Below are 13949 nucleotides of genomic sequence, written 5' to 3' on the forward strand. Positions count from 1 at the left end.
AAAGGAACCCAAGGGTTAGGGGCCAAATGAGTGAGTCAATGTAACCCTGAACTCCGAGGTCCTACAGTGCATGGAGGGACTGTACCGCATCACATAAACTAACAAGGATGCACTTGAGCTGGGTAAGAAACCCTGTTGGAGTTGCCTGAATGGGCAAAGAACTGAAGGGAGATGAGAGGAAATGAAGGGAAAAACTAAATAGCACAAGAGGGGTCTCCCCAAAGGTTTATATTCAGAAAACTGCTAGAGCATTGCAGTTATGAAGACATTACTGCTGAGACTCATTCAGCAAGTCACACTGAGATTGCATTAAGAAATTACTGAGGACTTCCCCGGTGGCGCAGAGGTTAAGAATCCGCCTGCCATTGCAGGGGACATGGGTTTGATCCCTGGTTCGGGAAGATCCCAAGTGCCACAGAGCAACTAAGCTCATGCGCCACAGCTACTGAGCCCACGCACCACAACTACTGAAGCCCGCATGCCTAGAGCCCGTGCTCTGCAACAAAGAGAAGCCACTGCAATGAGAAGCCCATGCACAGCAACGAAGAGTAGCCCCCCTCGCCACGACTAGATAAAGCCCGCGCGCAGCAACGAAGACCCAACACAGCCAAAAATAAATAAATTAATTAAAAAAAACAAAAAAGAAAGAAACTACTGAATGAAGCACACCAGTGACTACATTATAAAGTTGGTGAAGATTTCCTCCATGGCCGTACTCCATGTTCTCTCTACGTATTTGGGTAAAAACTTTCAAACCCAATGTAGAGAAAAACTGTATTTCCCTGAGAATTAATGACTTTCTTTCCTTTGAAATTATGAGTTTTGTAATTCAAGTTTCCTCCTGCTCAGAGCCCATGATTGTTATGCCAATATTAATTTAATTGCCCAAGATTCTGTTGTCAGACTATCAAACATTTCTTCCTATCTTATATTTTTTCAAATCCTAATTTACATAATCTAATTTTATAATATTTATGTGTCCTAACAAGTCATAGAAAATTCTTTGTAGAGCAGGGAAAGATATGAAAATACTGACGGCCAGGGTGTCTAACAACACAATATATACTCTATCGGAAACAATTCTCATAACACCCTTTCATCTAATAATTACAAATTACTAAACATTGGTAACACTGATGTTATCAGGTAGCATTCCAAAATAGAAGTAGTCATAGCATGACAATATTCATAATTTGAGGACTTGCCATATTTCTCTAGAAGAGAGAGGATCAAAGCATTATCTGTCCTATTAGAAAAAGAGGTTAAGGGAAAAGAAGAATAGAAGACTATATTCTCTCCTCTGGATGAGAGGACATTAACATAGAAAATTAAAACACATTAATTACATAAAAAACATAGAAAATTAAAACACATAAAAACACATTAACATAGAAAACACGCCGAGAAGTCTTGCAAAAAGAAATCTGGTTTCCACTTCTTGCAAAATTATTGCACTGAGCCTTTGTATTAAGGTTATTAACACCCCCTAGTGTTACAAAGACCATATATTTTTGGAAAGTGACTGGAGAAACAATGTTTTAATCCTAGCAAGTGCAAAAGGTGGAGTCACTTTTCATGTAGGAAATTTCTGAACTAATTTGTTCATCTGAAATGAGCAATCTCAAGAAGGATGACTTTTCAACATTCTTTTTGAGTTTAATACTGAGGCAGAGGGACTGATGATCACATCTGGATTCTCAATTTCTGTTAGCTCTTCCTAAAGGCTGTACAAGCTGCTCTGTGCATGTGCATCTACCTCCTGGAGAAAGTTTAAGCAACCAACAAATATAAAAACACTTTGGAAGGAATAAAGAAATCTTCTAAGAATCTATTTCACTGAAATAGTAATAAGCAAATTTAGGTACTGTTAAAATAGTTTGGTAACTAAACTTAACTTACCCTAATTATGTCAAAGATTACCAAAAACAAAAAAAAACCCTACTACAGTTATCATAATATGCTCCAAATACATAGTAAAGTTACAGACTGCTTACTCAAAACAAGAATTGCCCTCACAAAGCTTCATTTTAAATTTGAAAACTGAATCCTATAGTAGAAATTATTTTATAAGTAATCTTTTTGCTTCATTTAAAGTATAAAATGATAACAACTGATCTTACACGTTTAGAAAACAGTGACATTTTTAAAAGTAATATTTTGATGAAAAATCTAGATGAAGAAGGAAGCAAAACACACTGTTAACCATGGACATTTGTAACAGAAGTAACAGAAGACAACAATTTCCAGAGAGGCACATTTACAGAAGTTATTATTTTGTAAACTATTTTGGCGTTTCTGTTTTTTAAATGAGCTTTTGTCTTGTTTTGGAATAGGAATAACATACAACATTGAAAGGTACAAATACAGAGCCAGCAGTATGACTTCATCACACCCCTCCCCCTCCAGATCAGAACCTCTCCAGAAGCAATCCCATTCTAGCTTCGTGGTTATTATGGTTTGATTATTTTGAACTTAAATGGAAAATGTTTGCTAATAAAGCCATTTTGCTTTTGGTTTTAAAAAAGGCAGCTTAGGGACTTCCCTGGTGGCACAGTGGTTAAGAATCTGCCTGCCAATGCAGGGGACACGGGTTCGAGCCCTGGTCCGGGAAGATCCCACATGCCGTGGAGCAACTAAGCCTGTGCGCCACAACTACTGAGCCTGCGCTTTAGAGCCCGTGAGTCACAACTACTGAGCCCACGCTCTAGAGCCAGCAAGCCACAACTACTGAAGCCCGTGAGCCTAGAGCCCGAGATCCACAAGAGAAGACACCGCAATGAGAAGCCTGCACACCACAACAAAGAGTAGCCCCTGTGCAGAAACAAAGACCCAAAGCAGCCAAAAGAAAAAAAAGGCAACTTAAAAGACCACATAACACACAGTAAAGAAAATCAAAAGTCTTTACTCTGTATTATTAGATAAAATTCATAGACAAATGTCAATTTTTCCTTTAAGCCTACTTCAAGGTAATGTCTTAAAGATATACCAAGGAAATGCTTAAATAGGGCAATGGAGGCAAAATAGGTTTATCAAGATTGGCACATGTGTTTTAGTTAAGTTCTGCTTTAACTAAAGTCATTAATGCTTAAGAATAAGGTGCTTAATTTAAAGATATATTGGGCACATAAATAGCAACAGGTGAAAGAAATGATCTCTAGGTTTTTGTGCTTTAAAATGTTCTGCGGGTAAGGGTATATAGCAGGGTACACAAGGAAACAGATGATACAAGATTGGGAAATATTGATATTGTTGAAATTGGGTAATAGATATTCTCCCAAATTATGTTAGTTTGAAAATTTCTGTAACAGATTCTTTTAAAGTTGTGCTTGAAAGTAACATGTGTAATACCATCCCAATTTTGTAAGAAAAAAAATCCTTAGGGGAAAAAAACCTTATACATTGAAATCAATCAAGTGTTTTGGGTAATGAAAATTTTTTTCCTTGAAGTTCAAGGCACTTGATAATTTTCTACAGTGCTAAAAAGAATTTTAAGCATATTTTAAATTCCCTGAACTGCTCATCATATGAATAAGGTCTTTAGGCTAACAAATGACTATTCCATGAAACTACACTGAATTCTCAGGGACTGATAGTATAGACTGAATTGCCCACAGCAGTTCCTGCTTACATCATTTAGCAATGTCATTCAAACTAAAAAAAAAAAAAAAGGGTTGTTCCCACCAACAAAAGTTATCTGGTGCTTCTCCATTATAACAACATTGCCTGATACGGCATTAACATTGCATTGTTACAATGTTCTACTATAATTTCACTGCATGCTGAGTTCCAGTTTGCATTTGTGGCACTAAATGTTTAAGTTATAAAAATAATTTTTTTAAAACAAGAATTCTTTCTTTTTCTTAGTCCTATCAGAAAGCTTTCGGGACTTCCCTGGTGGTCCAGTGGTAAAGAATCCGCCTTTCAATGCAGGGGATGCAAGTTCGATCCCTGGTCAGGGAACTAAGATCCCACATGCGGCAAGGCAGCTAAGCCCCCGTGCCACAACTACTGAGCTCCTGCGCCTCAAAGAGAGAGCCCGCATGCCACAAACTAGAGCCCATGTGCTCTGGAGCCTGTGCTGCAACGAAGATCCCACATGCATCAAGGAAGACCCCGCGTTCTGCAACTAAGACCTGATGCAGCCAAAAAATAAATAAATAAAATATATACTAAAAAAAAAAAGAAAGCCTTCAATGAGTACATTAGAAAGCAAATTTAACTTTACATTTGGTTGTCAAATGTTACCATTGCGAGAAACTAGTTAAAGTGTATATGGGATGCCTCTGTACTGTTTGTTACAACCGCTTGTGAACCTATACTTATCTCAATAACAAAAGGAAACTGGAATAAGAAAGCCAAGTGTTCAAAATAGGAAATGCATGCATCTCTCAGAGGCTTGGTATTCTTTTTGGCTCAAGTGCAAAGAATTTCAGAATAGAATACAAAAACACCACACAACAAACCAAGCGTTGCAGAATGCCTCAATATTACTAAATATATGTATTCATTGCTTGGGTAGAAAGAATATGATTTTACAAGTAATGGTTATCAAAAAAATAAAAGTCCCCTCCTACACCTCCCAAACCTTTCTCATGGGCATGCAAATAAAGCATCACTCATTAAAAATGTCAAACATCCCTTGCCCTCTCTTCTGGTTCAAGGTGATATGTTATTATTTATAATGTCCTACAAAAGGTGCGGCAATGGATACACAAAAGACATTTATGTTAATCCATCTTTCTTTAAATTACATGACATTTCATTGAAGACCCAGCATGTTTCTTACCTGTGCTACAGCTTTGATGCAAAAGAGAATATTCTTTTCTAAGAAAAATGAGAGGTCAGAACAAAAGGTAGGACTTTATGTAATGGGAGAGACAAGGTGTGATAAAACAGAGTCCCGAGTAATAAGCAGGGTGGGCATGAACAGATAGTCCCTTCTAATTGTTTTGTACCCTGGGCTAAGCTCTGGGATACTGGGTAACCGAAATCTTCTTCCAAAGGGTGAAAGGAAAAACCAATGTTCATAAGCAGAAAATAGAACCACTTGCTTTAATTTCACTTGCTCTTCAAGATGCTGTTGTTACAGCCACACATTTAGACTGCTAAAAACTCATTTAGCAATAAACAAAAAAAAAGTAATTCACTGGTTCACTGTTTTCTCCTTAAATGTTCCTCAAGTAACCCAAATCCTTACGATGAAACACCCATCATAGGTTCTATCTCCAAATATACCAAGTTAGAGGAAATAAAATAAGAACAAATGCCCGCTAGCTGAAGGAGCCCTTTGAAGTCACTGACTTTGCACAGGGATGAATTCTGTCGGCTACTCTACACCAGAAAGGGTCCATATTTTATTAACCCTAATATTCCCAATATGTCGCACACAGAGGTACTAAATAATAGTTTGCCCAGATAAATTCAAAGTTAAAAACAGTTAAAACAGTCACTTTTTTTGAGGGGCATACTTTTAAAAGTCTGCAAAATGTTAGCATCTTGATGTTTTAAAGTAATAAACATGTTGCATTGATCTGAAGTCAAACAGACATATTTCATTTAAAAAGTTTTAAATAAACTATACTCCAATAAAAATTTTTTAAAAATTAATAAGTGGAGGGACAATATTGTGTAATAAACCATAATGGAAAAGAATATATAACTGAATCACTTTGCTGTACAGCAGAAATTAACACAATACTGTAAATCAATATACTTCAATGAAATACAAAAAAAAATGGAGGGAATTTAATTTTTTTTAATTTAAAAAGAGACAAACTCCAGAGCTTCTGATTTAATATCCTGTTTTAGCCTACAGTATGCTATCTCACACTTTCCTATGTATCAGAGAATAGGTCAAAATATACTTAAACATTTACGTTACAGAGCCTCAAATGCCTTACAGTCATGTGATGTTAGAAATTAATGGCTTTCTCCCAAAACTGTAAAATATTTTATCATTTTTGGAATTTGCTTTTTAAATTATTACAGATTTTAAGTACGGTTAACAGCACATCCCCATGTTTGAACACTTTGTTTGTGTCAGTAATTTCACTAGAATTAGGGAAATGTAAATTAAGAGAGTGAACCATACTAGGAGTTATTTGGAAATATTAATTTAAATATAACACACATGACTTTTGATTTAAAAATCCCACTCCTGTGAAATTGTTCTACAGAAATAGAAGTATTTAAAGATCAATACGAGTTTTGTTTAACAGAAAAATAAAATTAAATGTCTATAAAAATAAAGGAATTGTTAAATTATGATATATTTTCACTCTTGGGATATCATATGGAAGTTACAAGAGTGAGGTAAATATACAGATATTCCTTAGGGAAGAAGTCAATGACATACTGGCAAGTTAAAGCAAACAAACAGACAAAACAAACCAGTGGGCAGTACGTTAGTACGCCACATTATTTACAAGCACACAGATACGTGTATGTTATCAAATTGAGAGTAGTGGTTACTTTTGGACTTGGTGTTGTGTACAATGGGAGTCTACTTTTACTCACTACTTCTATCCTCTTAGACTTAATAATGAGGACATTACAAACTTTAAAACTACTAGTAGAAAAAAATTAACATGTAAGCAGGGGCCCAAAATTACAGGAGCTATTAAGCCATAAATGTCAGTTCCCCCTTGCCTTTGGGGCTTCAATTCAAGACTCAAGTTCCCATCTCACTATGATGGAAAACTATTTCTAAGAGATTCCTTCTTTTAACAGTGTCCAGATAGCAAGGCAATGGTGGAATTGGATACTTTGCAAGTGTATTATAGGCACAAGAAATTGCACCAGGCATCCAGTGGCACAAAGCATTCCACTCCTGACATTCTGATGGTGTAAGACAGGAAGACAGAGATCTTTCTTATAACCAGAGCCACTACCAGCAAGTGACTGTCACAGGGTCTAGAGAAGGTGACAGATTGGGATTGGGCTTGGTGTCTGACATAGTACTCAACCATGAACAATTACTCATGCTTCTGAGCCCTTTCAAGTTTTCAAAAGATGGCCAGCTGATGATTATCATGGCTTTCTCCCTATTCTCCTTCCCCAGGAGAATAAAGAACATTTTCAAAAAACAAAACAAAACAAACAAACAAAAATGCTATTTTCAATAGCATGCTATTTTCAATAATGCTATTTTCAATAGCATTAATGAATGTTTTTAAAATTCCTAAAAAAATTAAACAAATTTAATTAATAGTGGCTACCAGCTTCACTGCTACCAAGATTCCAAAGTTCTTCCTCCCTATTAGGAAACTGTAGATGGAGAGGGAATAAAAAATACAGTGTGACAGGAAATTCCCTGGCGGTCCAGTGGTTAGGACTCCACACCGCCACTGCAGGGAGCCTGGGTTCGATCCCTGGTCGGTGAAGTAAGATCCTGCAAGTCACGTAGCAAGGCCAAAAAAAACAAACAAAAAAAACCCCCAAAAAAACACCACACAGAGATCAGATAGGTAAGTTCCAGGCCACTTATCAGAAACCTCACATACACATTGGTGGATGTACTCAAAACATTTATTTTAAATAGCTTGAGAAGGAAAAAACAAGGTCTGGTATACTTTAAAAATTTTTTGAGCAATATTGTTTGTGCCAAAGTAAAATTTTATTTTAATAAAGTGAACTGGTTAGTAGCTAAACAAAGATTTTTTCTTTTTTTGGCTTTGCAGCATGTGGGATCTTCCCCAACCAGGGATCAAACCTGGGCCCCCTCCAGTGGAGGTGCGGTGTCCTAACCAATGGACCGCCAGGGAAGTCCAAAGACTTTAAAAAAAAGAAATTATTTTTTTTGGAAAGAAAATTGAGAACGAGAGGTTATTATATATCCAAGTTAGAATCACAGGCAATCAGACCTGGGAGGGACTCCAAAAGCTTGGCTGATCTCATCATCTTGTAACAACCAGAAAGGTCAAGTGAATTGCCTCAGGTAGAAGAACAGATGAGACCAAAACTCGGGTCTCCCAATTTCCAGACTGACAAATTTCTCTCCATTATATCCTGTTGCCTCCAAGAAATTGAGGACAACTAAAAATAATCAGATTTAAAATATGTTGATTCTAATAAAGTACTGAATAATCTCATTCTGGACTTGTTAGTAAAGATTTAGAGGGGAAAGAATACAAGCCCTATAAAATTTAAAGCAACAGTTTTTATTTATTTTGGGTTGACATGAACTCATGTTACTTAAAAATATAATTGTCCCCACCATGGATTTTCCCGTTTTGTAATTCATTCACATGATACTGCCACCCTATTACAATGATTACTGTGCTACTCACTAACAACCCTAAAATAGAAGGAAAAATGGCAAGTTGTCTCCACATGTAACCTAAGAGATCATGCTGTCAATAGATGGTTAAAAAATAAACATTTTGGTTTGTCTTGAAACAACCTTCTTGGTCAGAGATATGACCAGAAACCGTTGCCGGTCATGCTAACCTTCAACGTGGCAGACAACATTCTTTTGTGAACTCAGGCAGCGGCTATTAAAGGAGTCCTTTGTTTCTGTCCCTCATTTCCACTTCCATCAGAGCCTTACCTGGGGTAGTACGCTGTGTAGTTCATGAAGAGCTGGGTGCCCGCTGGGTAGTATGCTGTGGAGGGCTGCAGTGCTCGTGGATTCAAGAGCACAGAGGGCTGATAAATGGCAGCTTCAGGAGGAAGAACTGCTGCAGGAGCTGGAAATGTGTAGGAGGGAGGAGACAGGCCTAAATAAGCAAAGAGAGAGACCTTGAGATATATTTGTAGTAGTTGACACATGTGCTAGCACTAAAGCTACAAGGTCGCTGTTCCCTATATACATTTGAAAGAAAGAGACCAGTTCAGTATACCATCCCAAGCATCTTCCTTTTGGTTATACAGATAACATCTAGAAGCAATCTCAAATCTCACACACTCTGTCAACTTAAAGAACGGTTCTTAGTCTGAAATTTGGAAAAACCAGTATCAAGTGGACTTTCAAGTCTTCGCAACCATTTCATGACATGTGATTTTTTTTCCGCCACTCCTAAGTGCCAGTTACCACAAACTAACTCTTTGAGGAAAGAAACATGGGACAGACTGACATTTAGTGTAACTTCAAACCAAAAGCTGGGTTTTTTCCCCCTTTGAGCACTATGCTGCTAGTTCGTGTTGTTACCTACTCTATAGTACAACATGAAGACAGTTATGATAAAACACTATTCACCAGGACCATGTACTAGGCCAAAGCATAGACTGTGCCAGAGTAAACTGACCGAAAAGGAGTAGATTAACTCTGGATCATGTACACTTCAAGGCAACCCGGAAGATGGGTTTTTGATGCTAATCTACATCTTCAGACCAGTCTAAAAAATAAAAAAATCCAACCTGGGAGATAACCCTGAAGAAATATATGTGCAAGTCTTCCTGAGAGTCAGCTGATGAAAATCTGATTCAGATTAAATAGAAAATAGAAAGGATGGAATTCCTTTGTCTTTTGGTTATGTAACATCTTCAAGGCCCAGTAACTCACTTAAGTCAGACCACTTGCTGGTCACTAGCTTTAATGTGTAGGATGAACACAACTCTCCAAGCCATCTGCACCCAACAGAAGAGATAACTGAGAGGTTGCCTGAATTTGGAATTCCTGACTTTAATTTTCAAACCTAGAACCACCTAATATATGTTGCGAATAGCTGAAGCCCACTGGATAATTTTCACAGGAAAATCTCTACTGTCTCTTTTGCTCTTCTTATGAGTTTCTATATGTCTATGGAGATGAGTCAGTCAGCTGAATATGGGTACATAAACCCAAGACCTGGGAATTCCCTGGTGGCCTAATGGTTAGGATTCCAGGGCTTTCACTGCTGTGGCCCAGGTTCAACGCCTGTCAGGGAACTGAGGTCCTGAAAGCTGCGTGGCACGGCCAAAAAAAAAACAAGAACAGACAAACAAACAAAAAACCCCAAGACCAACATATTGATTTCATATTCAATTTTTGGGTACCTCCTTCATACCCATCAAAAATTGCTACATGGTAGATACCTAATGTAGATAATTTTAAAATTATAATCCCTGGCCTAAAAGAGTCCACAAAAAGGGCAAATAGAACAAACCGAGGCACCTAAGTCATAAAGAGATTGTTGCCTAAAGCGAGTTGGCAGGAAAAAAAAAAGTCCAGTAGAACAAGCATATTAGCATGCATAAATTAGAATTCTGATTTTTTAATGAGTGAACTCTTCCACTTAAATTGACAAATGGCCAAATTTTAAATAAAATTTTTAGAAAGTATTAAAAGATATGGAAATATATCTTAGGTAAAAATGCATTTAGATTTAAAAAAAAAAAATTTTTTTTTTTTTGGCTGCGCATTGCTCAGCATGCGGGATCTTATTTCCCCAATGAGGGACTGAAACCGTGCCCCCTGCAGTGGAAGTGCAGAGTCTTAACCACTGGACCATCAGGGAAATTATTATTATTTTAGGGCTTGTGAGGGGGAAAAGGGAAGAAGTAAAAGTCTTATAAAGTCTGTAATGACGACTTTTCCACCAGGAAGAGAGGAGTAAAAGGATATCACAGCAAAAGAATTTGGGTTACACATGATGGAGAAATTCCCTTATCTCATAATGCCTGACAGATTATCAGTACGAGAAATTGTAAAAGTTACTGATATTATCAGTGGTTTACGGACAGGAAACCTACAACTAAGATTACATTAAGATATCCACTTAAGCCCAATCATGAATTTTTACAACTTGATACTCATTAATGATCAACTCTTAGATATCCACCAATAGCAAGCAGCAGATAAATGGAACATTAGCAGTTAGGAATTCCAAGGGAAATAAAGGATTAAGCCCTACTGAATGTCCTATGAATAATACTTTATCAAATAGGTTTATTGGTATAGATCCCTCTTTACTAGAAAGTGATGTCTTAACACTCCCCACTTTATTGGAATCAAGCACATAATCCAGTTTACTTTCTCAGTTATCTTTGGACTGTATTCCAAGTGCTACTTTCTTTAAACATACCCAGCATGCTTCCTAACAAGGTATGTCTTACTCAAAAGTGAAAACTTGGTCAGAAAATTCAAGTTTTAAACATCAGATCCCCAAATGTTCCTTAGTCACAAACCAGAACTTGGTCTCCCGACTAAAGGGCTTATTCCTCTCAAACAGGATTCCAGATGGCGTGCACCCAGGTGCCAATGAGCAAGAGCATGGCTTGATATTAAGCACTGATCCTGCGATCCAATGGTAACTTTGGCTAATTTATTTACGCATTTATAGCTTTTTTTTTTTACTAACTTGCTCATTCCAGATATCCTGGAGAGCAAGAGGGATGCTCTTCAGGTTACCCTTCCCCAAAAATACTTACTGCTCAAAAAATTAAAAATGCAAAACGGGCATCAACTCACCCTTCTTTAAAAAAACAAAACAAAAAAGCTTAATGTGTTGCAGAAAAAAAAAAAAGGATCTGTCCATACTTATTTTACCTTTAAATGTTATGTATTTAATATGTAATATTTATTATGTATTAAAATATCTACATAGCCAGGTTGTCTCCCAGAGTCAGTGCTTATCTTGAGCACACTAAGCTTCAGAAATCAAGTGCTTATCACTGGAAAAGCAAGAATATAATTTGAAAGGAGGTATCTGTAGAATCTCTAATTATGGGTGTCCACAACCAAGGTCTTAAATGATTACCAGATACTACCGATTTCAGATGGGAAAGCCTTAGGTAACCACCTCACCTGCCTTAGAAAGAACCAGGGGCACAGAAAGTTATGAAAGCAGCTTAAGCACCTACCAGCATATAGCGTAGAATAGCGCCAAGACCCAAGAAAAACTTACATGGTAACTTACATGGCGGTGGGGATAAGCCATTTCGATTTAAAGTGCCCCCCATTAACACAAAGTTCATCTCCTCAGCTGAACACTGAAAGACTTCAACATATCTGTCCTTCATGGTTTTTTTATGACACTTCTGTGCAGCCATAAATGCTCTGTCCGCAGACTTCATCTGGATAAAGGCATCTCCTGATGGGCGTCCCTGAGCACGTGGGGGAAGAATAAAAACAAAAGGAGACTGTCTCCTTCAACAAGGAAGTGGTTGCTTACAAAACATGCACAGTGACAATCACCCATAGTACAGACATTTTGGCCATAACATCTGGGTGACAGTATGATCTACTGAAATCAGACTTATGTTTCATCACCTAATTAACAGAATTGCCCACAAAACCTTGAAGAAATAGTTTTGAGAGCTCATCGCTGAATGTGATCCTTTTTGATTTTTTTATCAATTAGAATTAGATTTACGGACTTTTGAAAGCGTCTCCTTGTGACTGCAGTTTCAAAGTATAGGCTTGTATACTGGGTTTTTCCTTTCTGAAAAATCCGATTAAATCTTACTCAATTGAGAAAAGCTAGTAACAGAACCAGTATTAGAGCTTTATGCATCCTCCTACATGAAACTGAACAAACCAGTGCTCTCTTTTGTCTTTCAAGTCTGTCTCTCACTGACCTGCAACATCCCTTCCCCTTCTCCCTGAAGCCTAGATTGGGACATGGCTTGTGGATAGGGAAGGAGGAGAGGAACTGGGAGTTGCAAAGCACAGTGAAGGGTGGTGAGAGCTGTTATCATCAGCATTGCTTGGAAGCCCTTCTCTCACCTCTTCCCTTGCATCTGTTTTAAACCTTGGCCGACAGATGTTTATAGACATTTCCTCTGTTACTAATAGCTTGCTAAAGATCCTATTTAAAACAAAGCTGGTAGATTTCTTCTCCACAGAACCAGAATGCCTTAGTTTTATTTAGCACAGACATTTTATGGGAGAGAAAAAAGGCACAACCAGCTTATAAGACTCCTTTTTTATTTTATGGATTTCTTTAAAGTCTCTAAGGGACTAGTTATTGCAAATTATTACCATGCAAGTTACCATAAGAGTTACCATACCAGGGAAGTTAAGGACACCAGGGAAACCCAGTCCAAGATGGAAAACTAACATCTTCGAGGCAGCTAAGAGCTTGTCCATCATCAAAGAAGCATTTCTCCCAAGTGTAGTCACAATAGGTCACAAGGGTCAATGAGAGGCAAATCTGTCCACTGTTGTTAATCATAGAGTAATAATAGCCCCTAGGTTATTAGAAGTGGTGACTCAGAGAGAACCCGAACAATTCCCTGGTGATGCTGAACTGTGGGGAATTTTATTCAAAACGAATCCCATCAGTGAAGCATGCTGAGAGGATTCCTAGTCAGATAAAATGCTGCATAGCTTAATATTGACGTGAGAGTTAGAATGAGCATGTGCTGGTGTGGAACACCAAACAGGGGCTCAATGTTTTCTGATTCCTTGTACCCAGTGGCATGCACTTTCCAGTGAGACAGGATTATGGTTATGAATGTGACCAAATCATCACATGAAAAGAGAAAGTGGGAAACTAGCAGTTTAGAAAAAATTGGTATTTTTAATACAAACCTGTATTCAGACTATGATGCACAGAAAACATCTTATTTTCAAAAATTGATACAACTTTGCTTTTAATAAAGAGTTCCAAAATTTTAATTACAACTACGTGATTTATGGGTTTTTAAAGTTCTGTCCTACTTATGATGGCACAAAATACTGGCAAATTGCCCAGCAACTAATATAATTAATTTTATTTAAAAAATGAGAGCTACCAAGCCAGGAACTACTTTTAATATGCTTAGAATATATACTGCATACTATAAGAATCTGATTAGATTTTGATAGAGGATTCTCAACAATTAATTCACTAATACATTTGAGCGCCTTTTATAATCACATACTGTTCTAGGTGGTATATATACAAGTTCTTTTTGAGTTTGCACTCTACTGAATGTAATTTGATATCTACTATATATATGTGAAATAAAATAAGTCATTTCTAAACAGTCTATGGATACAAAATACTTGGGAGCACAGACATGCTCATTGGTTTATATATTGTCTA

General features: G+C 37.3%; 1 protein-coding gene across 15 annotated transcripts in view; it reads right to left on the minus strand.

Annotated features, from left to right (window-relative positions):
• The window catches only part of ESRP1 (epithelial splicing regulatory protein 1), a 58967-nt gene that overhangs the window by 19991 nt on the left and 25027 nt on the right, over nucleotides 1-13949 (minus strand). For 5 of the 15 annotated variants that reach the window (XR_014236360.1, XM_082363316.1, XM_082363312.1 and 2 more), the window contains 3 exons: nucleotides 11826-12060; nucleotides 8549-8717; nucleotides 4787-4824 (listed from right to left, as the gene is read on the minus strand). Coding sequence is in view for 13 of the 15 variants with exons in the window: in XM_082363316.1 (XP_082219442.1) it covers nucleotides 4787-4824; nucleotides 8549-8717; nucleotides 11826-12060 (442 nt within the window). In the remaining 2 variants the exon portion in view is untranslated. Of the gene's footprint in view, nucleotides 1-4786; nucleotides 4825-8448; nucleotides 8718-11825; nucleotides 12061-13949 lie in introns of all 15 variants that reach the window. The other 10 variants (XM_082363311.1, XM_082363319.1, XM_082363313.1 and 7 more) reach the window with 7 other exon arrangements.

This window comes from Balaenoptera borealis, assembly GCF_965194805.1.
Source record: "Balaenoptera borealis genome assembly, chromosome: 17".
Taxonomy (NCBI): Eukaryota; Metazoa; Chordata; class Mammalia; order Artiodactyla; family Balaenopteridae; genus Balaenoptera; species Balaenoptera borealis.